Source organism: Plectropomus leopardus, chromosome 2, assembly GCF_026936395.1.
Source record: "Plectropomus leopardus strain MGB_pleo_1.0 chromosome 2, ASM2693639v1, whole genome shotgun sequence".
NCBI classification, from domain to species: Eukaryota; Metazoa; Chordata; class Actinopteri; order Perciformes; family Serranidae; genus Plectropomus; species Plectropomus leopardus.
The window spans coordinates 17,780,170-17,804,608 of NC_142177.1; the positions used below are offsets into that span (position 1 = coordinate 17,780,170).

General features: G+C 40.2%; 1 protein-coding gene across 2 annotated transcripts in view; it reads right to left on the minus strand.

Moving 5' to 3' along the window:
• cdh4 (cadherin 4, type 1, R-cadherin (retinal)) overlaps window positions 1-24,439 on the minus strand; it is a 246,035-nt gene that overhangs the window by 41,745 nt on the left and 179,851 nt on the right. For both annotated transcript variants that reach the window (XM_088086834.1, XM_042495320.2), the window contains exons 6-7: window positions 17,218-17,373; window positions 11,335-11,479 (exon numbers count right to left, since the gene is read on the minus strand). In XM_088086834.1, the coding sequence (XP_087942960.1) occupies window positions 11,335-11,479; window positions 17,218-17,373 (301 nt within the window). The remainder of the gene's footprint in view (window positions 1-11,334; window positions 11,480-17,217; window positions 17,374-24,439) is intronic.

Consider the following 24,439-nt stretch of genomic DNA (forward strand, 5'->3'; position numbering starts at 1 on the left):
AGGACGTGATGTTTGAATCACACGTCAGCTCTGCCACCTTCTTTTTCAACAAGGGGGATTCGGTGATATGATGATGGTGCGCTTTTAGATCCAAAGAGGGGTAACCATGCCTGAAAGGGTTAATCTCTTAGCCTGTTTAATTCCTCTTTAATTTGAACACTAATTCCAAATCCTAATTGCTTTTCCGCCAAAATCGCTGGAGCTGAAAATTTAACTGGTGGCAGGCGGTGCATATTGTTGGCCATTTTTGCTCACGTGACCCAAGATCACCGGTGAGGTCTATCTGCTGCCGAAACATTAGTCAGCCAGAGTCAACATCTGCCTCCCAATTAGAGAGAAGATGGAGAAAAAGGGGAAGATGGATGGAGAAAGACAGATAGAGCAGTAAAAGACTAATAGACACATACATAGATGCAAAGATAGGAAGCAGAGGAGGAAATTGCAAAGCAGGAAAAGTAAGTGAAGACAAGAATAGAGGTGAGAGGGTTTATAAAGACCACTAAAAGCAGAAGTATGAGGGGAAGTCGGGGAGCGAGAGGGCAGGGGATGGACGATGTGTAAGAGGATAATAACTCTCATCAGTGGAGGTTGGAAGAGTGACTGCGGTACAGCAGATAGAGAGGGAGAAGGAGAAATAGAGGTTGAGAGGTAAGGGAGGGAAGAGAAAAGGCTGAAAAATTGTGAATCTTGGCGAAAGTGATGAAGGGGACACACAGTGTCCACACAGGAGCCTCTGATGGAGTCCACTTCTCTCTCAGGACACAAGATCACAGTCAAACCATTAAAAAAAAGCCACTATGAATGAGGTCAGAGGAAGGCTGCAATCATAAGTCGATGCAAAGGCCAGATGGAAACGCACCTTTTTGCCTTGACTATTATCATAATATAATAGCCTTGAATCTCTACCTGCTTTCTCTAATTCAGGGACACTGCGGGGGCTGAGGCGGAGTGAAGGGCAAACATCGAACCTGCACAACATTCCAGTCTGTCAGAGGAATTGCAATGGAGTAAATACATGGGATGAATTATTGCAGATGTCCAGCGATCTGGTTGCAGGTCATGTTACGGACAGTGGACTCTGATTGGTGAGCCTTCACCTTGCACCAGAAAAATCTTTAAGTTGGTGTTTTATTTGCTCTAGCAGATGTGTCTGGTCCCCCTCCACAGACATCCAGCTACTTGAGATCTGACGGGCCAATCGCAATCAACTGTTTATCTGATATGGGGCGTGTTTGAGATGCAACTGTTAAGAGGAACACCACTGAGGCATTTTTGAAGATCAACAAGTTGATTAAAAATGGGTTCCTCCTTTCCTATGGTTTCAAATAGTTAGTAGAGTGAGTAAGAACACCCTTTGTCTTCATATTCTGATGGAAAAAACTGCAACACTTGTTCACACACATATCAGAGCCCTGCATCAGGTTCAATACCCATGGGTACCCATGATGGGTGGTATATTGTTTAAATTTGATTTCAAGATTCAGTTCTGGGTTAAAAAAAGGACATTCGGGTTGTATTGCGGATGATGGATCATAAACACATTAAAATAAGATTATAATTTAATTTTACATTATACTTCAATAAGGTGCATTACTAACAGACATGTTGGATGTGCTGCTCAATACTATATTAATTATATTAAGAAAAAAAATCATTTAAATTCTATTTTTGGAACTACCTTTGTTTTTTTAAAAAAATGTCCCAAGTTTCACATGTATGAAATTTCCCAGCGTGATCACTTTAAAAGTGCTGCCTAATTAAATTATGTAAACAGCGCAATGATCATCAGGATTTGCGAGTTCGTGTTTGGTTGCGAAACTAACTGGTCTTATGTGAAGGTGGCAGGGAGGGAGCAGTATTGCACATCACAGTTATGGATCTTGAAAATCAGACCCAAAGAGGTTGAATCATCTTAATAAAAGATGGGCAGTAGTGTGAGTATTTGTCAGATTTTTTAAAGGGGTACTCCAAAAAAAAAATCTAAAGAGAACAACCTGAAACTGTAAGCAGGTTGGTTGATCCGACCCCTGTCGGCAGGTGGTAAAAGAAGATGTTCTCCAAACAAACCCCAAGCATGTTTGCCTACATTTAGCCAAGAGAACCATGTTCCAGCCCTCACGCTGATGGGCTTTACATTGACAAGAAAATGGTGACTGGAAACTGGTAATGGACTTGCACTTGTATAGCATCTGTCTAGTCTTTCAACCAATCAAAGAGCTTGTACACTGCAAAGTCACATTCACACACACATTCATGCAGTGGTGGAACAGCCATCAAGAGGAATTTTAGTTTCAGTATCTTGCCCAAGGATACTGAAAGATCACACTGAAGATCTCCCGATTTATGAACTCCCTGCTCCACCTCCTGAGTCACAGCCACTTGATGGCTTTACTCATAAACCTACAATTTTGTAAAATATCGTCCCGGAGAATCTCATTTTTCTATGGTGGTAAAAAATTGAAGCCACTCATTTCATAAAAACAAAAAAACAACCTTTGGGACCAGCGACACGTCCAACGTCAGAACTGTAAATAAAGTCAGCTCTCCTGGCTATCTTGTGTTCCTCAAGCTTTTGGATCTCAGAGTGTTTTTTTTTATACGGCACTGTCTGTCCATATTTTGAGCTAAATGGGTATCTACAACTGCAGCACTCCACAAAAGGTCAGATGATATTTTGACAGTGTGCCAGAACACACTGTATGAGAAAACTTGCTGAATTGCAGGTACTCATGGAACTGAGTGGTAACGGTTCAAGACTTCATATCTACTTTATAACACTTCTAAGTACAGGTACAGTGGATTTTCCACTCTGCATTGCATCCGTGCAAACAAACTGGTAACAGACACAGAAACAACCCTTCATACTGAGTTGCTAACCACTGACACTGTGTAAAAAAACCTTTCATGTGGCCCTGATGTTCTCTCTCGACTGACACTATGAGAACATGGACTAACAATAAGGCGCGCAGTGAGAGACACCTGCTCACAAACTCAAGGCTCAGTACTGATTGAAATATCGTAGTGCTCTTCCACCTCTGCTCGCCTCCATCATTCTATCTCTTCCCTCCTGTGCCGATTCCCTAATTACCCCCCCAGGCAAGATGGAGAGGGAAAGTCTCTTAAATCTCTCTGCAACTGTTAGCAAACTCCTCAGGAGAGAGAGAGAGAGAGAGAGACGCAGTGCCCCTGTCCCCCCATTGGGAGGGCAACTGAGAGAGAAGGCACTCAGCTGCTGGTTTTGATCTTGCACTCTCATTTACGAAGGCCTTTTTTTGAGGAAGACGGTCCATAAAAGGGAACGACTTGCTGTCAGAGTCGGGGAGAAGAAGGACAGAAGGAGAAGGACGTGGCATCACAGGGCAGATGCACTGAGTACACTGCAGCCTCAGAACGCGAGAGCTTTGTGAAGAAGTCATACTGACAGATCTTTATCCGAGGCCACTTACCACGACACAAGGACTGCCACATGTCATATTCTTAAAGGTTTATAGATATTCGGATCATTTTGGTGACCTTGAAAAGGCAGATGTGTTTCATGCACTTTTCAATGTATGTGTATGCTAGAGCTAATAGCTCTTGAGCCACATACTACAGGTATTTTTTTTGCAATAATAATGTTAACTAACATATTTGCACACATTTAAGAGGTTTCCCAGGATAATCCCCCTTTCTGATTGAATCCCATTTACTCCTCAATAACAAGAGCTGAATGCGATCAGGTAGCTCATTTTGTCATTTACTGTTTTGTTAAGTTTTTGATTACCCGCACAAATTAAACCCGTTAGTCACAGGTTCACTCTGCGCTGAGCAGGGGGCTCGGTGGCAGAAAGTGACAAATGAAGCTGTTTTCAAACTGATCCTGGCTGACGGTTTGATCGGATCTCTCCCTACGTAACATCTGGTGACGGTGATAAGGGCGGTTCCCTGTAGGTCTCCCTCTTTGATGGCTTTTACACAGGGCTAGATGTGAAGATGTGTTGTAATGCTTCAGAGAACCTTTGATATTGGGGTCTGAAGATACAGAATGTGATACAGCAGCTTTTCACATATCCCCCCATTTGCCTGGCATTTAAAAAAAAACATGTCCTGGCCAAGGATTGTTATTGAACTATCCAAATTGAAGACTTGCTGCTATTACACATATTGAAAAAAACGTAAAAATTAGAAACTGGAAATGTTTCTACATATTATTAGGGCTACGCAATTTGGAGAAAATCGAATGCCACTATATTTTTTACTATATACCTATACCTCCCTACTGATGTTGTTACCATATTGTTGGGTTAACTACTGGTGTTTTGAAAAAATATTTACACAATGAGATTTTTGATAAATAATGATCAGTAATTTGGATATAATTACTAAATGTGTGAAGGCAAGTGAGTGAAAAGTGAAAATTATATAATTTTACTGTAATGCAGCCTTATGATATTATGTTATGCTGCAATACTATGAAAGGTTTCAACGCACCACCTGTAGTTGGGATAAAAAGAGAGTCTGTCACCTGGAGTAAGACCTCGGGGATTCCCATGATCAACTTTCAGTTCAAGACAACGATCCAAGTCATGTGCAAATTCAGGATGCACACAAGGGATCTGTGAAGCTCAGTGCAAGTGATTACTGCACTTTACTTGTCACTTGAAATGTCAGACTAAAGTGTCAAATGAAAGTTAAGTTTAAAGTGGAATAAATCATAAGAAGGAGCCAGGTGAGGTGCTGTGGCCCGGGTTGCCAAAGATTTTCATGCAGAATAATTCAAAACCTCTCCATTTTCAAGAACCCACGATTAAATTTCCATGATCATTTGTACTATTTGTACATAAGATGGATGTGAAGTTAGTTATACGGGCATTTGCAGAGGCAGTCAGAATTTGCCCTATTGTAGCATTAGAGGACAAAAGTCAAATTCTGTTATCCCCCAGTGTCATGAAAATGTGACTGGTAGATAAAATAAAATCTAAGCTTCACAATGACATACGACTTCATGATACTTTGTGAAGCTTACCTTATTTAATGCTGGCTTTATGTGTAAAAAGGAACAAAAAACATGGAAAAATTGTAATGATGTAGGGACATATACTTTGAAAAATCACTGTGAGAAATGGTTCCTCTAAACTGGCACGAACCTCCTGGCTCATGGACGAACATGAGAGTAGACAAAATGTCACTCATTGGCACATACAGGAGCCACATCAACAGCTACAGAAAATAATGTAGCTGTTGAGCAGCATTACTTGGAAGGTTATCCACGAAAGATTACTGTAACAATTTCATTACATACAAGCAAAATTATATGACCTTTTCAGGTTTTCCATGACTGTGGGAACCCTTTGTAGTGGGTTAAAATGTAACAAATTGCTGTAAAATACAACAAAATTCAGTAATGTACTGTTTTTCCAAAATACAGCAAAACACAGTGCATCTCGATGCTTTTTGGAGCCAAAACAACAGTTAATATAAACAGCAAGCTGCTGTATGAATGTAAGGGATTATGCAGTATTTTTCATTTTACCAAAAGTAGACCTAATGGAGGGCCAAAGGTCGCATGCAGGTTGGTTACAGTATTACACTGTAAACTTCATATTCCTATTTGGAATACTACAATAAATCAAACGTTAATATACTGTTAAAGTAATTACGGTAGTGACACTTTATAATAAAAGTGTTATGCCTGCAACTATAGTTGCTAGTAGTTATTGTCATTTTACTAGAAATTTTTTCAGAGTGCAGAAAAGTGAGTAAGTGTGAAAAAAATGAGCAGCAGCTGAGGTGCAAAGCTGAAGACAAAGATGAGAGAAGAAGTAAAAAAAATCTGGAGATTCTGAGGCACTCTGGCACCAAAAATAAGTATTACTTGTCCTCTGGAGTTCCCCAGATTCCTTTAGTTCAGATTTTTCTTTTATTAAATCTTAATATTTTTGGTTGTTGCCTTAGGTTTCATGATTCACTGTAGAATAATTTCTGGTGTGAAAAGAAAGGTGCATACAAAAGAGTTAAGTCAAAGTCGGAGCTGATATGGGGCACCCATTGGCTCAGTTGGTAGAGCAGGCGCCCCATGTACGGAGGCTGTGTCCTCGCCGCAGCGGCCGCGGGTTCGAGTCCAACTTCGGTCCTTTACTGCACGTCATCCCTTCTCTCAATCCCCCTTTCACGCTATATCTGTCCTATGAAATAAAGGGATTTAAAAAGTCAGAGCTGATTTTAATTAACATACACCTCAAATGCATATCTCAGAGTTGGCCATGTATCTCGCTCTCTATCTGCGCTGCTGCTGCTGCTGCTGCTGGGTATAAAAAACAACTTCAGCAAAAACTGCGGCACTTAACTTGAAGTCTAAACTGGGTCCATTATTAGTGAGTAAACGATTTAACTTGCAGAGGATATATTTAAAGCTTAAATGGGCCAGAAAGGTATAAAATGTCTCCTTGAACTTACACTGGAGATGAATCGCAGTCGTTCTTGTTTTCCGCGACTAAACAGGCAATTAGGCCGGCTCAGCTTTGCAGCCTATTCTCCTAATTAAAATTCATCAATTCAGAGACCAATGATGGAGCAAAGGAAGCTAGACACACACTGAGCTTTTTTGACATAACTCTCCAACACCTGGCATTGTGTGCTCCACAAACAAATGTTACTTGGCAGTGATTGTTTAATGAAGAGCAGAGCAATTATACTGTACATAGTGTAAATATTACTCGTTAATTAGCATCACAGCATGCCTTCTGTTCAAAACAAAATTTAACTCAAAGACTTTTGTCATGCATGCTCTCATTTTGAACTAAACAGAGATTATCAGAGTGAAAAACGGAGAAAGTAGCTTTTGGAATGTCTGGTTGCCCTCGCTAATTAGGAGCTCTGTATATAGACTCACGCTCCATTGAGGAGTAACCACACACACACACACACACACACACACACAAAGTCAATCCCACACTTGCTCATCCAAACCCACACATACAGACGCACAACATGCTTTCCTATATTGTTTACAAATTCCCCTGAGATTAAACTTAGCAACAGAACAATATCTGAACGCTGTGAAGACAAACACGGGTCCTCGGGGTCTGATTGTTAGAACAAGAGTTCTTCCAGTCGAAACATGAAAGCTACTTGCACATTCTGCTCTCGTCTCCAGCTTCGCGCTGACCACAGCTCTGTTCCTTGATTCGGAGGAAAGGTCTGCATCTCTCCATGCTCTGCAGAATCTGATAATGACGCATCCAGCCAGAATACTGTGACACAAATATCTCATGAGCTTGGCCTCATCTAAACCCAGTAAAAACTTCAAGAATTGTAGCAATTCAGATCTTGTGTTGGTTGAAAGAATTTGGTTGGTTTAAGAATTTTTTTTCAATTAAGATAAAACATTAGGGCTGTCTGAAGGGAAGTATGAAGACCAAAATGAAAAGAGAGGATCTGATTGGTCAAACTGACTGAAGTAGAGTTAAAGACATTAGCAGGATCATTATTCATAAGAGGCTGTGCATTACGGTTGTTTTTTACATTTTCTTCTGCTCACAAGTATTTTAAACCAATGCAATAAAACCTTTCAGCTATTTATAAATCTGTCTACAGCCCAGTTTTAAATGGATTATTGCATTTCCTGTGCATTCATTTGAATTGTTACATGATCCCATATAAATGCTTACAATTGTAAATGATTGCAGGCTTGTATTTATTGGTATTTTATGGCTTCCATTATGACTCAGCCATTCAGAACTGAACAGTGCAGTTTGAGCTCATATTGTCCTCCTTTAACGGTATGCAACAGCACTTAGCGTTCACTTCTTCTCCAGTCACAATGTCACTTTGAAGTTGAGTTTTTATGTTATGTAACTCTGAATCAGACAGATGCAAACGTGAAACTTTTGCATAACTGCATCCCCACAAATGGGACAACAGAAGCTCAATTTGTCAGGACTTGGCTTGGAAAATGGTGGTGGTTGGAGTCCCACACAAACTACCAGTTACCATGTACTGGTTGACTGGCTGTAGAGGTGCCAGTTCACTTCCTTGGCACTGCCAAGATGTCCTTGAGCAAAGTATAGCACCCAGAACTGCTTTCATTGGTTTCAAAACCACATGAAATGCCAATTTTTGCAAATTGGACCCAAACAACATTTGGAGGTGGTTTGAAATGCGATTCCAACGGATTTCTACAGATGCGTCTCAGTCAAGACGCTTTGGCCCCTCAAATCACAGACAGAAGTGCAGAATCTGGGCTGACATTGAGGACAACATGGAGAACAATAGTTCTTGGACAGACGCCGATGGAGGAGTTCTGCACCCCAACATTGCAGCGCAATTGTTTGAAGAGTGAAATGATGTACCTCCATTTCTTGCTTCTTGCTTTGGAGAGCTGCATCACCAGTGTAGCTACATAGTTACTGATGCCTATGTTGTTACCACAGCAACCCTCCAAATAGGTTGTGATCACTTGCAATTAACAGTGCAGACAGTCTGTCTTCAACGAAGCCTACCATCTCTTTTCCAACTTTACGCCTTTGGATTCTTTGTGTCTATTGTCAATAAGGGGAGGCCGATAAACTGAATATACTCGATGTATACTGGCTCATTCCACGTGTGACGTACAAAAATGACTTTATCCAAATATCAAGTATAAATTGTCTCATTTGGGTTTTATTATCCACTGGCATGAGACTCGCTTTGGCGTTTCGTTTTTCCCCGTCTCCTATAGTTCTCTTTCTCTCACAGACACACACACCAAAAGCAGGGCTTTTGCAGAGCATCAGACAGTGACTATTATTGTGACCATGGAACACCATTATGATTCGCAATTACTATTAATATATGTACTGGAGAGCTGTTTGTTTGTTTTCAGCTTACAGAGAATAAATCAACACATTTAACGGTGCTGCGGTAACAGTCTAACTTAATGAGTAGTGGTTCGGTAGTGTGAGCAGAGCTTCCATCACAACTGTTTAGTCACATTAACTGACCACGGAGCACCAGCGTGACTCGCAAATCTTTGCAATATATGAACTGGAGAACTGTTAGCTTGTCTCCAGCTTACACTGGATGAATCCTCATACCGCAGTTACAGTTTAATTTTTTGCAATGCTAAAAACCAACTGTTGACCGGAAGCTTCAAGTCCACAGCAAAAACATCAACATTTCCGACCCAAGATGAACCAGGTTCCGCTTTGAAGTATGTAATTATAACAATATTTGATTTAACTTTACCATAACAATTCTTTATTTAACTTTATTTAACATTACAATAGTATTTCATTAAACTTTATTTATTTTTTTTAGAATTTAGTATTTAATTTTACCTTTATATCTGATCTCTTTTCTCTTTTATTGTAAATCTGTATTCTTTGTTATGTTTTTATGTTATTATTCTGTAAAGCACATTGAATTGCCCTGTTGTATGAAATTTGCTATACCTATGCCTTGCCTAAAAGCAGTTTATGTGCTTTACTTGTAACTGTAGTTCATTCAATAAGTTTGTATTTTAGTAGTTTACAGTAGTTTAGATATTTCAGAATATCTAGATATATATCATATTTTGTTACCTAAAAATATTGGGATATTGTTTTAAAGCCACGTTGCCCAGCCTTATTGTCAATGTGCATATATGGAATGTTAAAAAAAGAATTTCCCTGGTGATTAAAAAGTGTTTCTTCCTCAAGAAATATTTGTTAAAGCGATGGTTCTAAACCTAAGGGTTGGGACACCCAAAACAGCACATAAAGATAAATCTCAGGGTTGTGAGACCATTACCCAGAAAGGGAAGAAGATGAAAAGGCTCTTTACAACCTGTGATGAGGGGTCACTCATGGACACTGCTTCATTTCACAAACCCCAAAAATATTGTGAACCACTACATTAAAGCACAGGGGTCATTTTTTGGATTCTTTCAGACTCACGGTCTCTAACAATGGGGAATCAATTCAGGGATTTTCCTTCTCCTCTACCTTTGTAAAAACAGACATGACAGGGACACTATCAAAGTATTGTGTGTATATTTTGCTGTGTATTTTGCCTGGATGGATTGTTTTGACAACAGGTTTCCACAAAAATAAGACTACAATGTAGACGAATATGCTAATACTTTAGAAAAACACAAATTATAATTTAGGAAACTGCCACTCTTTTTATGGTTCTGTTAAAAGCTGGTTTATAATTGAATTCAAAGCTCATAATACCATAAGTGGTATTTAGTGTCTTGTGACCAAAACGTGACTTTCTCTGCAAGCGCACTTTGTTCAGATCAAAACATACAAATAAAAGATTGAGCAGTCTGAATAAAGGTCTTGATTTTGGGACTAAGTTGCTAACTAACTTAACCTACTGCTTAAATGGGAAAGTTAATGATGTAGTTTTGTACTTACAACACCATGTGGTTTCTATAGATGTCATCTACTGTAATGACAATCATGAATGTAGTAAGTGTATGTAAGTTTGAGTTTGCTGTGACTGTGGATGATTATGCACAAGAGTTGGCAGTTGATAGTAAACGTCCATACCATACTTAAAAAATACAATTAATTTACTTTGTATCAACCACTTCCAGGGGGATAGCATAAGTTTTTTTTTTGTGTGTTTTTACAAAGTGCATTTATATCCACTTCTTCTTATATGTATTTTTAATTAGTGCACAAAAAATATGGTGGGAACACCAAATATTTTAATACATTTCAAAATATATAAGAACAAGTTTTTACACTTTGGGAAAGAGTAAGAATTGGTGTATCTATTCAAGGTAAATGCCATTAAAAGCAATGGAAAGAGATTCAGCTTCTGCACAGGCTACTGCAAGTTCTCTTTGTTGTCTCTGGACTGCGTTAAACACACTTATTTATGCACAGAGGGCTGTTACAATAATTCTTCCAAGAGCACAAAGCTGTAATATTACTTGTCCAATACTCTATATTTCCGTTGTCCAGTGTGTTTTCTATTATTGTTTAATGATTGTTTTCCTTCCCTTGAGGTTCCACTGAGCTCCTTAAAGGCTCATTTTATCCTTCTTCTTCAGTGGCGCCTAACTGAAGAATAAGTGCAACCTGCGGCTTATCTTGAACAACCAACTCTCGATATTTGCACAACAGTACCGTATGGAAAAGTTCATAAATACACATTTTATTTTGCAAAATTCTCTGAAAATTCTGTTCAAATGTGTGTCACATCTGGATAGAAACTCAAGTGCTGTGTTTTTCCAGGGAGCTCCTTGTGCCATTTAAGTCACTAAAAAACACTCCAAGTTTCTTAAAAAGAAGAAAGCCATCACAGTAAGTAACAGTCATGCTTTTGTTTATCCTCAAAATGTCCCCATTGCACTTAGTGCGCTTAAGTAGAAGTAACTCTTACCTGGTTTGGATCCTTCAGCCACGGAGCCGTTGTACACCTGGTTCTGAAACTCGGGTCTGTTGTCGTTCATGTCAATCACGTAGATGTACAGATCGATCGGGTTCTCTACCTGGTTACCATTCATGTCCACTGCATGGGCTCGCAGCTGTGAACGCACACAAAGAACGACAGGATCATTAGCATTCAATGCTGAATATGAGCTTGAATATATATTCCAAATGTAGCTCAACTGACAGCAGGCTGCTGGCTTGACTGATATGAAACTCTGCAGACTGTCTGCACTGAGACAAACTCAGCACACAACTTTGACTTTGTTAATTGGCAACTTCATTTAACTGGCAAATGTTGTGTTTCTTGTCTGCCAACGGGGCATGAGTATCCTGTTGGCATCTTGGCACGGACAACAACAACACAGAAAGGGGCAAAGTACTAAAATGTTCCAGACACACAAACAACACCTATTTTGTTGTTAGCACAGCCAGAGGCCTAAAAAAATATCAGAGAGGTGTTTCTGCTCAAGCTGTGGTTTCTTTTTTCTGTGCGTGGAGAATGTTTGTCTCGGTTTGTTTTGACAAAGCCAGCCATTCGGATGGATGTCTCTGACTGATGAGCTGTTCCTTGACAATTCAGTGTGAGAATAGAGAGAGCAAAGAGGAAGAGCAGGGAGAAAAAGAGCGATGCAGGGAAAAAGGCCAATGAGATGGGAAGGAGAGGAGGAGAGTGACTGAGCCTTGTGCAAGTAAATGAGAGATGAAAACACAAAGAGGCAGTGTGGGGGTGTGGGGGCTTGAACAGGGACGACTGACAAAAGCAATCATCATCTACAGTGGGATGTCTTAATCTCCACCGCTGCTGTTGCACACCCTCTACTCCCCACCAATCCCCACTAATGATATCTAACATAACGCAAAGCTTTGTAATAGCCCTGGAACCAAACCGGCACTGTTCACTGTGACTTACATTACTCTCATTCAATTGCCTAGAAATCCATATCCTCTGCAGAAATGTTATTCAATCACAGCTTGGCTTGGTAAGAGAAGAAGGGCTCTCATGTCTGGCTAAAACTGCCACACTGGCAGCAAAATATTTTGTCTGCCACAACACAGTCGAGGAGGATCTGCCTGCCAGCCTATTTACAGGAAGTCGTGATGTATTGTGGGGTGACATGAAAGATTGAATGGCGACACCTGCCTTCACGGAAACACAACTAATCATGTCGGCTTTCGTGCCTGTCTGTCAAGGATGTCTCAAAAACGTACACAAACAGGAGCCCGCTTGAGCATTCATACACGCATACAAACACCAATTCAAACACATGTTTATGCATATTAACACGGACACTGACAAAAGCGCACGGATACACACTGCAGGAGACGCGTACAGCCAATGAAAAGAGCCCTCTTTAGCCACTTAATGATCCTCAAGATGCTAGTTTTCCATTGGCTGAAGCACAGCAAACAAACATGGAGAGGAGACCCAACAAACAAACAAGCCCAATCTGTTTTCTCAGCTGTGATCACTGCACGCTGAGGGATGTGTGACTGTGATATGTGTGACTGCTTCACCGCATGGGTGTGTGTGTGTGTGTGTGTGTGTGTGTGTGTGTGTGTGTGTGGATAATGATTGTGTGTTTGTGTTAAACTGTGTATGTTTTGTCTTTTCTGCCTGTGGATTTGTGTGTACATCCCAACATATTTTCTCATTTTCCTGAATGTGTATAAAGTATCTCTATATTCGCATCTCTGTGTGCGTGCAAGTTTGTACCAAAGAGTCTGTTTATGTGAGGCTGTGTTTGTGTGCTCAATGGAGGAATTGGAAATGTGAGCTAAGGACCTGGAGGAGGATGTGTGTTGTGTCGACTGCAAATGTATGTGTGTGAACCGACATCAGTATTCTGCAGGGTGAGCTTTAGTATTACTGGACCAACCGCAGAGGAGAAATACAGTTTGCATTTGGCCCATTGGTCCCCTTAGCCGATATATAACCATACTTGCAGGGTACTTACAGAAATCCTTGACAGTTTTAGACTGTATGCAATGTTTTTTCTCTCTCTGCCCAACGGGATCTCATCCCTTCTCGTCATATTTTGACACTTGGGCAGAATCCCCCAGTGCTATTATAATGACACTGGGGGCAGCCTTGTGCACTGTAGCTTTGACGCAGAAGCAGTAGGCAGTAAGTCACATGAGTCAACTCGTGACTAAGACAGTTAGGTTTATGCAACAATAGTAGTTGGTAAGGGTTAGGAAAAGATGTTGGTTGACAGCAGAAAGGTGATTTAACTCCCCCTAACGACTGACTAACAGTTTATTCCCATCAGCCTCAGCTGTACTTTGTTATTAATGCTGATTAGCAAATGTTAGCATGTTAACATGCCGAAATAGGATGGTAAACGTGGTAAACACGATAACTGCTAAACATCAGCGTATTATCATATTCACTGTAAGCATGTTAGTATACTAACCTTCCTGTGTGGCTCAAAGCACCACTATGCCTGAGTACATCCACTGGCTGTAGACTCTCTCTTCTTTAATAACCAATATTACATTTTTTCCCAATATCTCGAAATTTAGCTACTTATGCATTTAGTGCCTATTTAGTCATGTTATATTTTTTATAGCCAAATATTAGAAAAGCACAATTTTGCCTCAAGCGGCTTTACAAAATCTGCAGCATATGACACCCTCTGTCCTTGTGAAATAATAAAAAAAATTATAAAAAAATCCCAATAATAATAATAATCTGGGTCAATTTACGGGTTTGCCAGTCTGTGCTGGTGCATGAGCTATTTATTCCTTTTGTTCGCTTTAAAAGCTTTGCAATGAATGAGGAACGGCTGATTCGTGAAGTTGAAGGAGGAATTATCTGTACCATACTTTTATTATTTCACTGTACAAACCTAGAAAATGTGGAAACTGTCTGGAGGATGCTAAAAGTTTGTTAAGCTGAATAACTATCACTACACTTCACTACAAATCAAGATCTTCTGACGTTAAGTGATGTGACTCGACAGCTAGTCGCTCATTTGTTGTTAGATCATGGTTTTGTTTTGTTCCCGTCAGAAGTAGCTGATAAGTCAGTCAAAAACTGATACACTGGTCCAGTTCTCGATTAATATCAAACCGTTTTGAAATTTTTTTTACTTCGGCCCAACCTTAGAATAAACCTCAGGAAGAGTGACAGAGGAGGGATTCCTCTCTCAGGACAGACAGACATGTAATAGATACTGTGTACACAAATAGACTAACAATAAACTAGGACACTGAGCAACTTTCAGGTGCCACACACTGACAGGCTGTGAACCACATGACCTCCTCATGAACAGAACACGAACAGAAATGTCCCATCAGCAGTGTCAGCTGATCTGATCTGTGCATCTGTGTAAAACACACATACAAACGATCACAGTACACTAGAGTACACGCATTTGTGCAAAAAAACAAAAAAATCACAGACATTCACATCTTTGCTCATTTTCTCCTTGTGCCCGGGTGACTCACAGTAGATCTGTCTGAGAAAAGATCTACTGTCTTTCATGGAGAGTGGGTGTTAGCTCAGGCTAACACCCACTCTCCTCACCTCGCAGATCACTTCCCCCTGGTGCTAGTCTGTCAAAAACAGCAGCCTCGTCTCTCTTTTCACTTGAACCCAAAACTAACAAGCAAAGTTTTGGCCTGTGAGAGCGCAGCAGTTCTGGGAACTTCCTGTCAAGTTGAAAGAAAGTAAGCAATGGACTAAATTTCCCCTGGGTCACATGCTGGCTACATTCTCCTGCACTAAATCATACATCACAAACAGCATGGGTCCACCGGAGTCAAAATAGGAGCCGCATTCAACTTGAAGTGCCCTCAACCTAACATGCTGTTTTCACTACAGGCTGTGTCAAATAAGAACTGTTTACTGAGCGGCTGTCCTTTCCCGGGGACCAATAACCTGGCTGTGTTATTGATCCCAATTTGCTGGTTGAGTGTAAGAACAGGTATGGAAACACAACAATCACACACGCAGCAGTGTCCAAGGCCCGAAAGTAGGAAGCGAGGTAACAAGAGGCTCATCTGAAAACTAAATGGAACACACACATACACACACACACACACACACACACACACACACACACACACACACACACACACAGAAGACAAACCAATCAAGAGGGCAATCATCTAGAGCTTTGTGTTTGTTTGTAGTCATTGCACGTCCTGTGTGTGCGCAGTGGTGTTTATAATGTGTGCACGCTGCTGAGAGTGAGCACTGACAGAGACACTGAAGAGATCCACTCTCCTTTATTCTATTCTTCCTCTGAGACAGCAGCATGCTTTTGAATTAGCTCTATCGGCAGCACAGCCATCTATCATGCTGACAGGCACGCGGGTGTTGGGAGTCTGACACCAGCGCTCACCTCGAGTGGAGGTGTTAGTCTTTGCTGATATAAACTGAAACCTGTAATGTGTGTATATGAACCAACGGCCTAGCGTTAACACAATTCTCATGTGGTCTGCATATTTAATTCACACATTCACAAAGCTGTTTAACCTGGGTTCTAGAGGGACCAGCCATGAGCTCAAACCTCCAGTGTTGGTACGGTGTGTATGTGTGTGTGTGTGTGTGTGTGTGGTGGAGAATCCTATGGGCCATATGCAATGCTAACTGTACAGGTGTCAGCCAGCACCTTTGAACAGCACAGCTGCAAGGTGCACAAGGTGAGCACAAAACACCGTGTGGGGGTGGTGGAGCGAAAGGAGGCAGCAGTACAAAATGGAAAAGTGGGAAACACATACAGAGAGTTGAGTCAGGTTGATTTCCAGTTTTTGTTTCTTAACAAATTAGTGAGTGCAGAAGGGCAGTACAAAGAAAAAAAACAATGACAAAAAGAAAATACTGATAGGGAATACATACAAAGGTGGTAGATGGAGACAGAAACGTAGACAAGACCGGACAAGATGTGACAAAACAAACAAACAAAAAACAAAAACAAAGATACAAAGAAATGATCAGGTATAGTGATGTTCTTACTGTTTTTAATATGCAAATCCATTATTTTACTATGCTATGGGTGGTTATTAAGGATTTTCATGTGTATATGTTTAGGTGCATGGGTGTCTGCAGCTGAGAAAGATGAAAGACAAGATGGATGGAGCAAATGATACTAAGAAGGAAATATAAGATAAGAGTAATGATCATATATATATATATATATATATATATATATATATATATATATATATATATATATATATATATATATATATGTATATGTATATGTATATATATATAAGATGAAGAAAAGACTGTAGCAAGCAGCAACATTTTTCTCTATGAGTGCAGAAAAATTCTGTCAAACTGTCCGATCTGGCTCTTGATATCAAACCGGTTTTAAACATTTTACACCAGCCAAACCCCAACAGAAAGTTAGGTGACGTGCTTATGGTATGAACCATACTATCAGCAATCATTACACGTACACAAACACTTGAAGCCGCACCTGCTCATTAGTTCTTATACTAAGAACAAAGACAGCAGTTTTCCTGCACTCCACCTCTGTTCTGTCTCTTTCCTTCTGTTCTATCCATGCGGTTAAACATCAATATAAATGCCAGCTGAAGTGGCTTTGTGTTTTGTCAAGGCGTTCATCCTTTCATTGATGGCTATGGCATCAATCAGAACCTTGAGTTGCTGGTGTGAAGGCACTGTGCAGATCCCTGAGAACGCTCTGAATTTTGCTTTTGCCTCGGTAGGCAACAATGGTGTTAGAATGAAAGGTAGATGGAGAAGAGGAAAGTTGAGACACATTTCCACAGGGATAATTAGGAGATAATGAGACAGACGTTAATGGAGCTAGAGGGGGAAATGGAAATAGGCTAGACAAAGTCGTTTCTTTCTTACATGGAACGAGGCTCTCTCCTCTCTGTCCAGGGGTTGGGTGACAAACATGTTGCCGCTGATGGGGTCTATGTTGTAGATCCCACTCGGGGGCTGATCAGCTCCTGCTCCTGTGATGCTGTAGCGGATGCCAACGTCCTTGTCCTGATCTGAGCGGATCTGAGAAAAGAACCAGAGAAACACATTTAACAGAGAGGAAAAATCTGGGTTTTAGTTCTAGCTTTTCCTGCAGTTGCAACAGAAAGCACAAAATGATCACAGCATTTAGACATAAATTGTCAAAAAGAAAAAAAAGAAAAAAGAAAGCATTGAGAAATAAAACCAAAAGTTTCAGAGAAGACTAAAAGAACACGGGATGTTTGATGGAAACATTGATGTTAACATTTCCACTGCCATCTTTCTTTTGTGCTAATGCTTTGAACCTACAGCCTAAAGGTAAAAAATGAAAATTGAACAACGTGCAGTGTGGGAAATAGAGCCACCGTCTGATGATATTGTCTGACCCGTTGAGTTTCTGGTTTACTTTACAATCATGGCAGCTTCTCAGCAGACCTTGAACAAGTGTAAGAGGACAGCTACATGCTTGGATGATGTGAAAATGATTCATGCCTGTTATTCTCAACTACGTCTGACTTGAGCTTGATATCTCAATGCGCCTGTTCTACCTTTAACACCTCGGCTGTTATTTCTCACACAATTCAAAATGTGACATTTAAAGAGTGATATATTTTACTTTCAACAAGTTTCTGTGTGAGCACCTCTGCTGCCACAGCAATAAAAATATCAATACTTTTTTCAGCACCTTGCTGATTGAAAAGAAGACAAAAGAGAACGGCATTGAAGCATTTCTTTCTTTGGCATTGATTTTCAATAGGCTCCAAGGATTCTACTGTCTAACCCCAAAATGATGTAACCTTAATGTGACATGACTTAAAGGTGTGGGCCTGAAAGTGTTACTAATATAAAAGCTCAACTTTGGAGCCTTGTTAGATTTGGCCAGAGTCAGGCTAAACCTTTCCGCTGTTTCCAGTCTTTGTGTTAAGCTTCATATTTACAGAGTGGTACCAGTCTTCTCTTCTAGCAAACATGCCTTTTTCCCAGAAAACTTCCTTAAATTTTTAAATCATTTCACATAATGTTGTTGTGTGTGTGTGTGTGTGTGTGTGATGGTGGCCATAGTTTAGAGCAAATCAGTGTGGACAGTCTCAGACATCTGAGGATAAACAGTAATTACATAAAGGTTGCTCATGCAAATGTGACCCTCAGATTAAATGATCATTTTAGTCAAATCATTTGAATGTTGTTATTTTACATCGTTTACAGAAAAAACAGAGCTGGACACTCACTCCATAACACACAAACACATTAAAACAAATTAACAGTATATTATGTCTCATGTTATTACTGCACACCACCACTGATTAATTCCGTCAATAATCACTATATATTTAGATAATGCTCTTGAAATTGGTGCTACATGGCCAGAGAAGACAGAGAAAAAGTGCTGTGGCATTCGCTTTTGTTTAGGAGATAGAAAACCCACAACAATCAGAAAGCAAAGCGCCGTATCAGACTGATGAATGCTCCCGCTGGTGGGTGACACAATGCAAGCTTTTCTGTTTCAACACAAGAAACAATATGGCAGAAACTGGCAACAAATGTTCTTTTAGGCCAGAAATCTCAGTAACAGAGTCTTGGTTCATATTTGATTAGCACTGCTTAGTTTTAGCATTTGATCTCAGTCAAACTGTACACTAGAATAAAAAACAAAAAATAAAACAAATATTTCTGGCAAAAAAATAGGCCATGCAGCAACAGAATCTTGGTTTATATTTGATCAAGAAAAAACTTTCACTTGATTTGCTTCTATACTATTTGTATTCATGGTGATGGCACGCATACTAAAAATGCAGACATAGGAGTATCCCTTTAAGGACATGATCAACACTGTCAACACTATTACGCCATAAAAAAACTGAGATTAAATGAAAACTTCTGCATTTTTTTAAATTGTGAGTCCCCAACTTTTTTTTGCTTGTGACTCTTTAATAGTCAATCAATGTGTTCTTCCAATTAGTCTTCACTGGTTACATGTGTATGTGTTGCAAACAGTCAACAGTATTTCCAACAGATAGAAATCTAGTAAAGTCTGACAAGTAAATATGATTTTGTGGGGCAGATTATTTTTTGGATTTATTTCCATGGAAATTGTCTCCTGACCGCAATGAATCACCTCATGACCCTCTGTGGTTGGGATGTCACTGTCTTACATATTCTACAATACAATCCGCTATCCAGTTTCCATAGCTGTAGTCTGATTTACTATGATCAGGTTCAGTAATTATACGGATACACAGGAGTCACTTAATCAAATTACAGCAGTCAGTGACTATTTAGAGGAAGTACCATGGATTGATTTTATGGTTTTATGGATCCTGGAGGAGTTTGATCTATCTTTAAGTGCTTAATCTTCATATCATCCTCCAAACTCGTCCACAGATTCCGAACACTGCGTTGACTTTTTTTATTGGGACTGAATCATCACTATGGTTACAAGTCAGAGGGAATAATCATGGAGTCAAATGGAGAAAAAGGAAGGCTTGGCTCTTTTTTTCTCTCTCTCTCTATCTTTCTCTTCCCCTCCTATGCAATTTGCCTGGTCTGTGGGGCTGCAGATCATGCATGAAAATGAAATTACTTCATCCGTTCAGCAGTGACGGCGGCTTCTGCATAAAACATCTCTCTGTTTGAACATGATACCCTCTCTCTTAATTTCCAACGTGGTCCTCCCACACCCACAGCGTAGCACTCTGCTGCAACCTGCAATTTTCATTTCCTGAGCTCCTTTCTCACACAGGATCCATATGTGGACCCTGCAGGTTCAGGTGTAATATACAGTGTTGTATTACTCCTATCAATCAGTGTATTCAGGCTGTTCAATGTACATGTAATCACTGTAGCATGACAATGATACTGGAAGACTAATTACATTTAACGCTCACGATGCCCACCAGCTGCCAATCAAAGCAGGATGGAATGATAGCAAAAATAACAACATAATTTGATCATTCACCCTCATCCTCAGTGTCATCAGACAGATACTGCAGCACAGAACAGACGGATTATTCATTTCAGTAATGAGAACATGCCTGAGATATTCTCAGTGTTATCTGTGATGGAGACAAACATGTTAAGGTCTCACTGTTCAAAACAACAAGAAATCAACTGAGGCATGTCACAAAGAGTCCGATCTGCTCGAGTTGTGAGAACATTAAAAAATAAATCAATCAATAAAATCCACAACCCTGCATCTTTTTCTGCATATACTGTTTTCTTCAGTGAATAAGAGGCAGCTTATAGATATGTACGTGTGTGAAGTGAAATGTTTGACAGGTAAGAAATTCTCTGTGAGCACACCAAAGCGAGGATCAAAAGGACAGACTCAGTTCAATAATTAACAAGGCCATCATGAGGGAAACACACATGAAATTTTCACTTGCATCCGGACGGGTGCACGGTTGCGTGTCTGGTTGTGTGTTTGCCTGCAGTCCGTTTCTTTGCTTGGACTTCAGAACCGACCGTGTGTAGCTGCCACTGGCGGAGGAGCCCCTAGAGGAGACAAAGAGGCTCTCACACGTCACGCGGCCTCTGCTTTCACGCCTGCTTAAAATTCCACATCAAGGCCACCTGAGACCAGATGTCACATTTGCCCGTGTCTTTTAATGAAGAGTCTTTATATCAATAAATTGAATAAATGAAGAAGCACGGCTTCTAGGAGTCCTGGGAATCCCATGAGTGACAACTGCTCAATTGAGCCATTTGAATGGAATGCTAATGATGAAAGCTGGGATTTCTATCCACCTCTCCCTCCCTCTCCATCCATCGCTATCTTTCATTCTCCATCTTACTTCAGTACCTCCTGGCAGATAGAATGGTTACTAATCACGCTAAAAATAGCAGAGAAAGGCAGATGCAAGGGACTTAACTGGCTGTCTGTGTCCGTCAGATCAGACCAGACATCAGATAAGTGACCTATTTGTAGTTCTTTGAGAGTGATTTCCTTGATTACTGACAACTACGGGGATCCTGTGGGACAAGCTATCAGCATGAGAAGAAAGATGGAGAGGGATGGAGGCAGAGAGACACAGGGAGTGAAAGCAATGGGGAGTTGGGGGAAATTAGATGAAGAATTAGTGCCCTGTTAAACTCCTCGGGGTGACGCAAGGCGCACAAACAGATAGAGGGAAAGGAATGGAAAGGAATACATTTCCATTTATTGAGCATAGCGGCTGGCTGCCTAATTAGCGCAGTGTGAAGTTTCAGTCTGTCCAAATCTCCTTTAATTGATCCAGCCCTGTATGATCACCCTTTCTGCATAAATAGTTTGATGCCTAAATAAACAGGGACTAATTTGGTGTTTATTTGATGGTACTTTGCGTTTCATCTGCTCTCTATATGTCTGACTTATTTCAAAGCGAACAAAGACAAATTCGGCTATGCAAAGGACAAGCAGCTGTAGTTCTCTTTGCCTGGCAGTATTTTCCTTCCAGGAAACAACAATCATTCAACCAGGAAGTCATTAAAGGACACTGTGCTGCAGGCACCCATGGGATCATTAAGGGTTACTGTGTGCTATGGGCTAATGTCACATAATAATGGGAATCTGAAGTTTACACTCTTTGATAGCCTCTTTTATGTCTCGTCCACGCTTAATGGTTCAGGCCAGTGTTGTGTTCTTTTGGCTTTACACACACACACACACACACACACACACACACACACACACACACACGCACACACACACACACACACACACACACACACACACACATCTCATTCTGTCTTTATTTTATAGCTCATATGGGCTTAGTCACCTTCTTTTCCCTCTGGGGCACATCAAACACCCCCCACAGGTAACGCCAGCTCAAGAACCACACCAGAAAAAACAGGGGATCATCCAATACCAAATATCTATCTAAAACAGTGAGAGCACTCTATGAACACTCAGCTTCTCCATTATCAAGAGGACTTTGCTGCATGTTGTTGCCACTTTTATCAAATGATAAAATGCACATGAAAAAAAAAGTGTCTCCATTGTAGGTTAAAGATGTGTAAATGTCATTTATGCATACAACATGGGGGCAGTTGAATCAGTCTCTTAACATTTCGGTGTATAGAATTTAGGGAGATATATCATTAAAAATGGAATAAAATATAATAAGCATGTTTTCGTCAGAGTAAAATCACCCCAAAATAAGTTGTCCATCAAGGAGTCTACCATGTTGCTTCGCAGGCTCAGGCTCAGCGCAGGCTGTGCAGTTGCATTGGGGCCTGTGGGGCTGGGGGGCCTGTAGAAAACTGGCCCTCCAACAATTCTATAATATACATTTACTGAAAGTTACTGACTTTTTTATTTAGTTTGGAGCAACAATTATCAATCAACTTTGCATGGTCATAGTGACGGCCATCCTGAACCAGATTCTACTGAAATTTTCAACATACCTTTTGAGGAAAATGTTTATTTATGATGAGTTTAAAGATGAGGAAACATAATTCAATGTTACAGTAATATTTGAGCTGGCATTCCCTGTATAGTAATGTGGATTGTAAGTACTTCAAATTGTGTACGGTCAGAATCAGGAACACTTTGAACAGAAATCTTTTGCGCTTGTTAGCAAACCCATTATGGGAACTATTTAATCAATTACAGTCAGGATGTTACAACCTGACTGCAATAGTTAACACAAATTCAGCCAATTCTTGTGAATTCTACATGACCTTGCAATTTTGTCTAATTATCACAACTTTACCGCAAATTTGACTATTTAAAAAGGGTAATGCCTAATTTTATTGTAGAGCTCCAGGCAGCATATTGATTCCTTCAGCCCTCCTTGCACCCCTCTCTCTGCTGATCATTAGACTGCTGTTGTGTGTGTGTGTGAGACACACAATGACAAGGCTAACTGTTGGCATCACACGACTAATGTTACCCAGCATTTATTGACAGTCAACCATTTCCAGTTTCGTGTGAGATTGTTTAACAGCTTGGTGTTGGATGTTAGCCGCTGCTGCCGTGTTGGCTCATGCTAACCAGGCAGAAAGAGCAGAAAGAGAGCAGCAACAGCTGATCATCAGCAATCAGATGTTGCTGCCCTCCCCTCCACCACAAATAAATTCTTATTCTGTGGGAAACACTGAATGCTAAAAAAAAGGCTCCTAATCTGAGACAGTATTACAACTGCTTTTGCAATTTTCATTTGTTACTGCAATGTCATTGCAAAGAAATACCTAAAAACATTATAACATGCATCACAATGCATCACAAAAGCTGCAGTGAAATTAGGGGGATAAACTTTTTTTTCTTATTCTTTAGGGTTTGTACTCTAATGATTGTAATCTTGTTAATCCTAACCAAGTTAAGATATGCTTGATATAAGCAATAATGTTATATGTGTACAACAGAGTGAGACGAGCATCATAAAGCCACTGGGTTACACATTATGGATGTCAGTGTCACGACAAGGCAAATATAGAAAACGTCTACTGCACAAAAGTTTCAACAGTTTGGTCAAAGGGATGTAAGTTTGAGCAATGTTTAAAATGCAATAAAGATGAATTAATGGCATTTCCTTGCTGAGATGCATTGTGGGAGGAAGTGATGCCAAACACTCAGGGCACAGACAGGCTACGATTCTGACAGCTGATCAGTCACGCTTTAGTTGTCATAGCTGTCAACCATAATTAAGACAGCGTCTGCCAAATATCTGGATGCTTTTAATAGAGACTCCTTACTGACTGGATGCCTCATATACTCACAATCCTGCTCTACTTTTAGATCCCGTCTCCCACGCTGAACTGCCTGTTTATGTTGGCAGATGTGCATGTAAACAAAAAATATGGTTATTAAAAAGGGATGAAAGCATGATTCTGAATTTTCATCGTCCAAAATTTAAATAATGAGTCAAAGAGCTCAGAGTTTGGGATTAGTTGGAGGTATTCTGTGGAAGCATCCGATCAAGTGGACTCACTGTGAGCAGAAAACAATCAGAAGATTTTTGACATTTTTAAACAGGGTTTTAAAGATAATTACATCTAATTTGCTCTCTGATGCTTCCCTCTTAAAATGACTCAAATTCCCCTCAAGTAGTGTGAATTTCCAGTAATTTCAGCTGCAAGCTCATGTGTCTAATTTCTATTTGCTTTACCGTTGCTTTTCACACTGCTG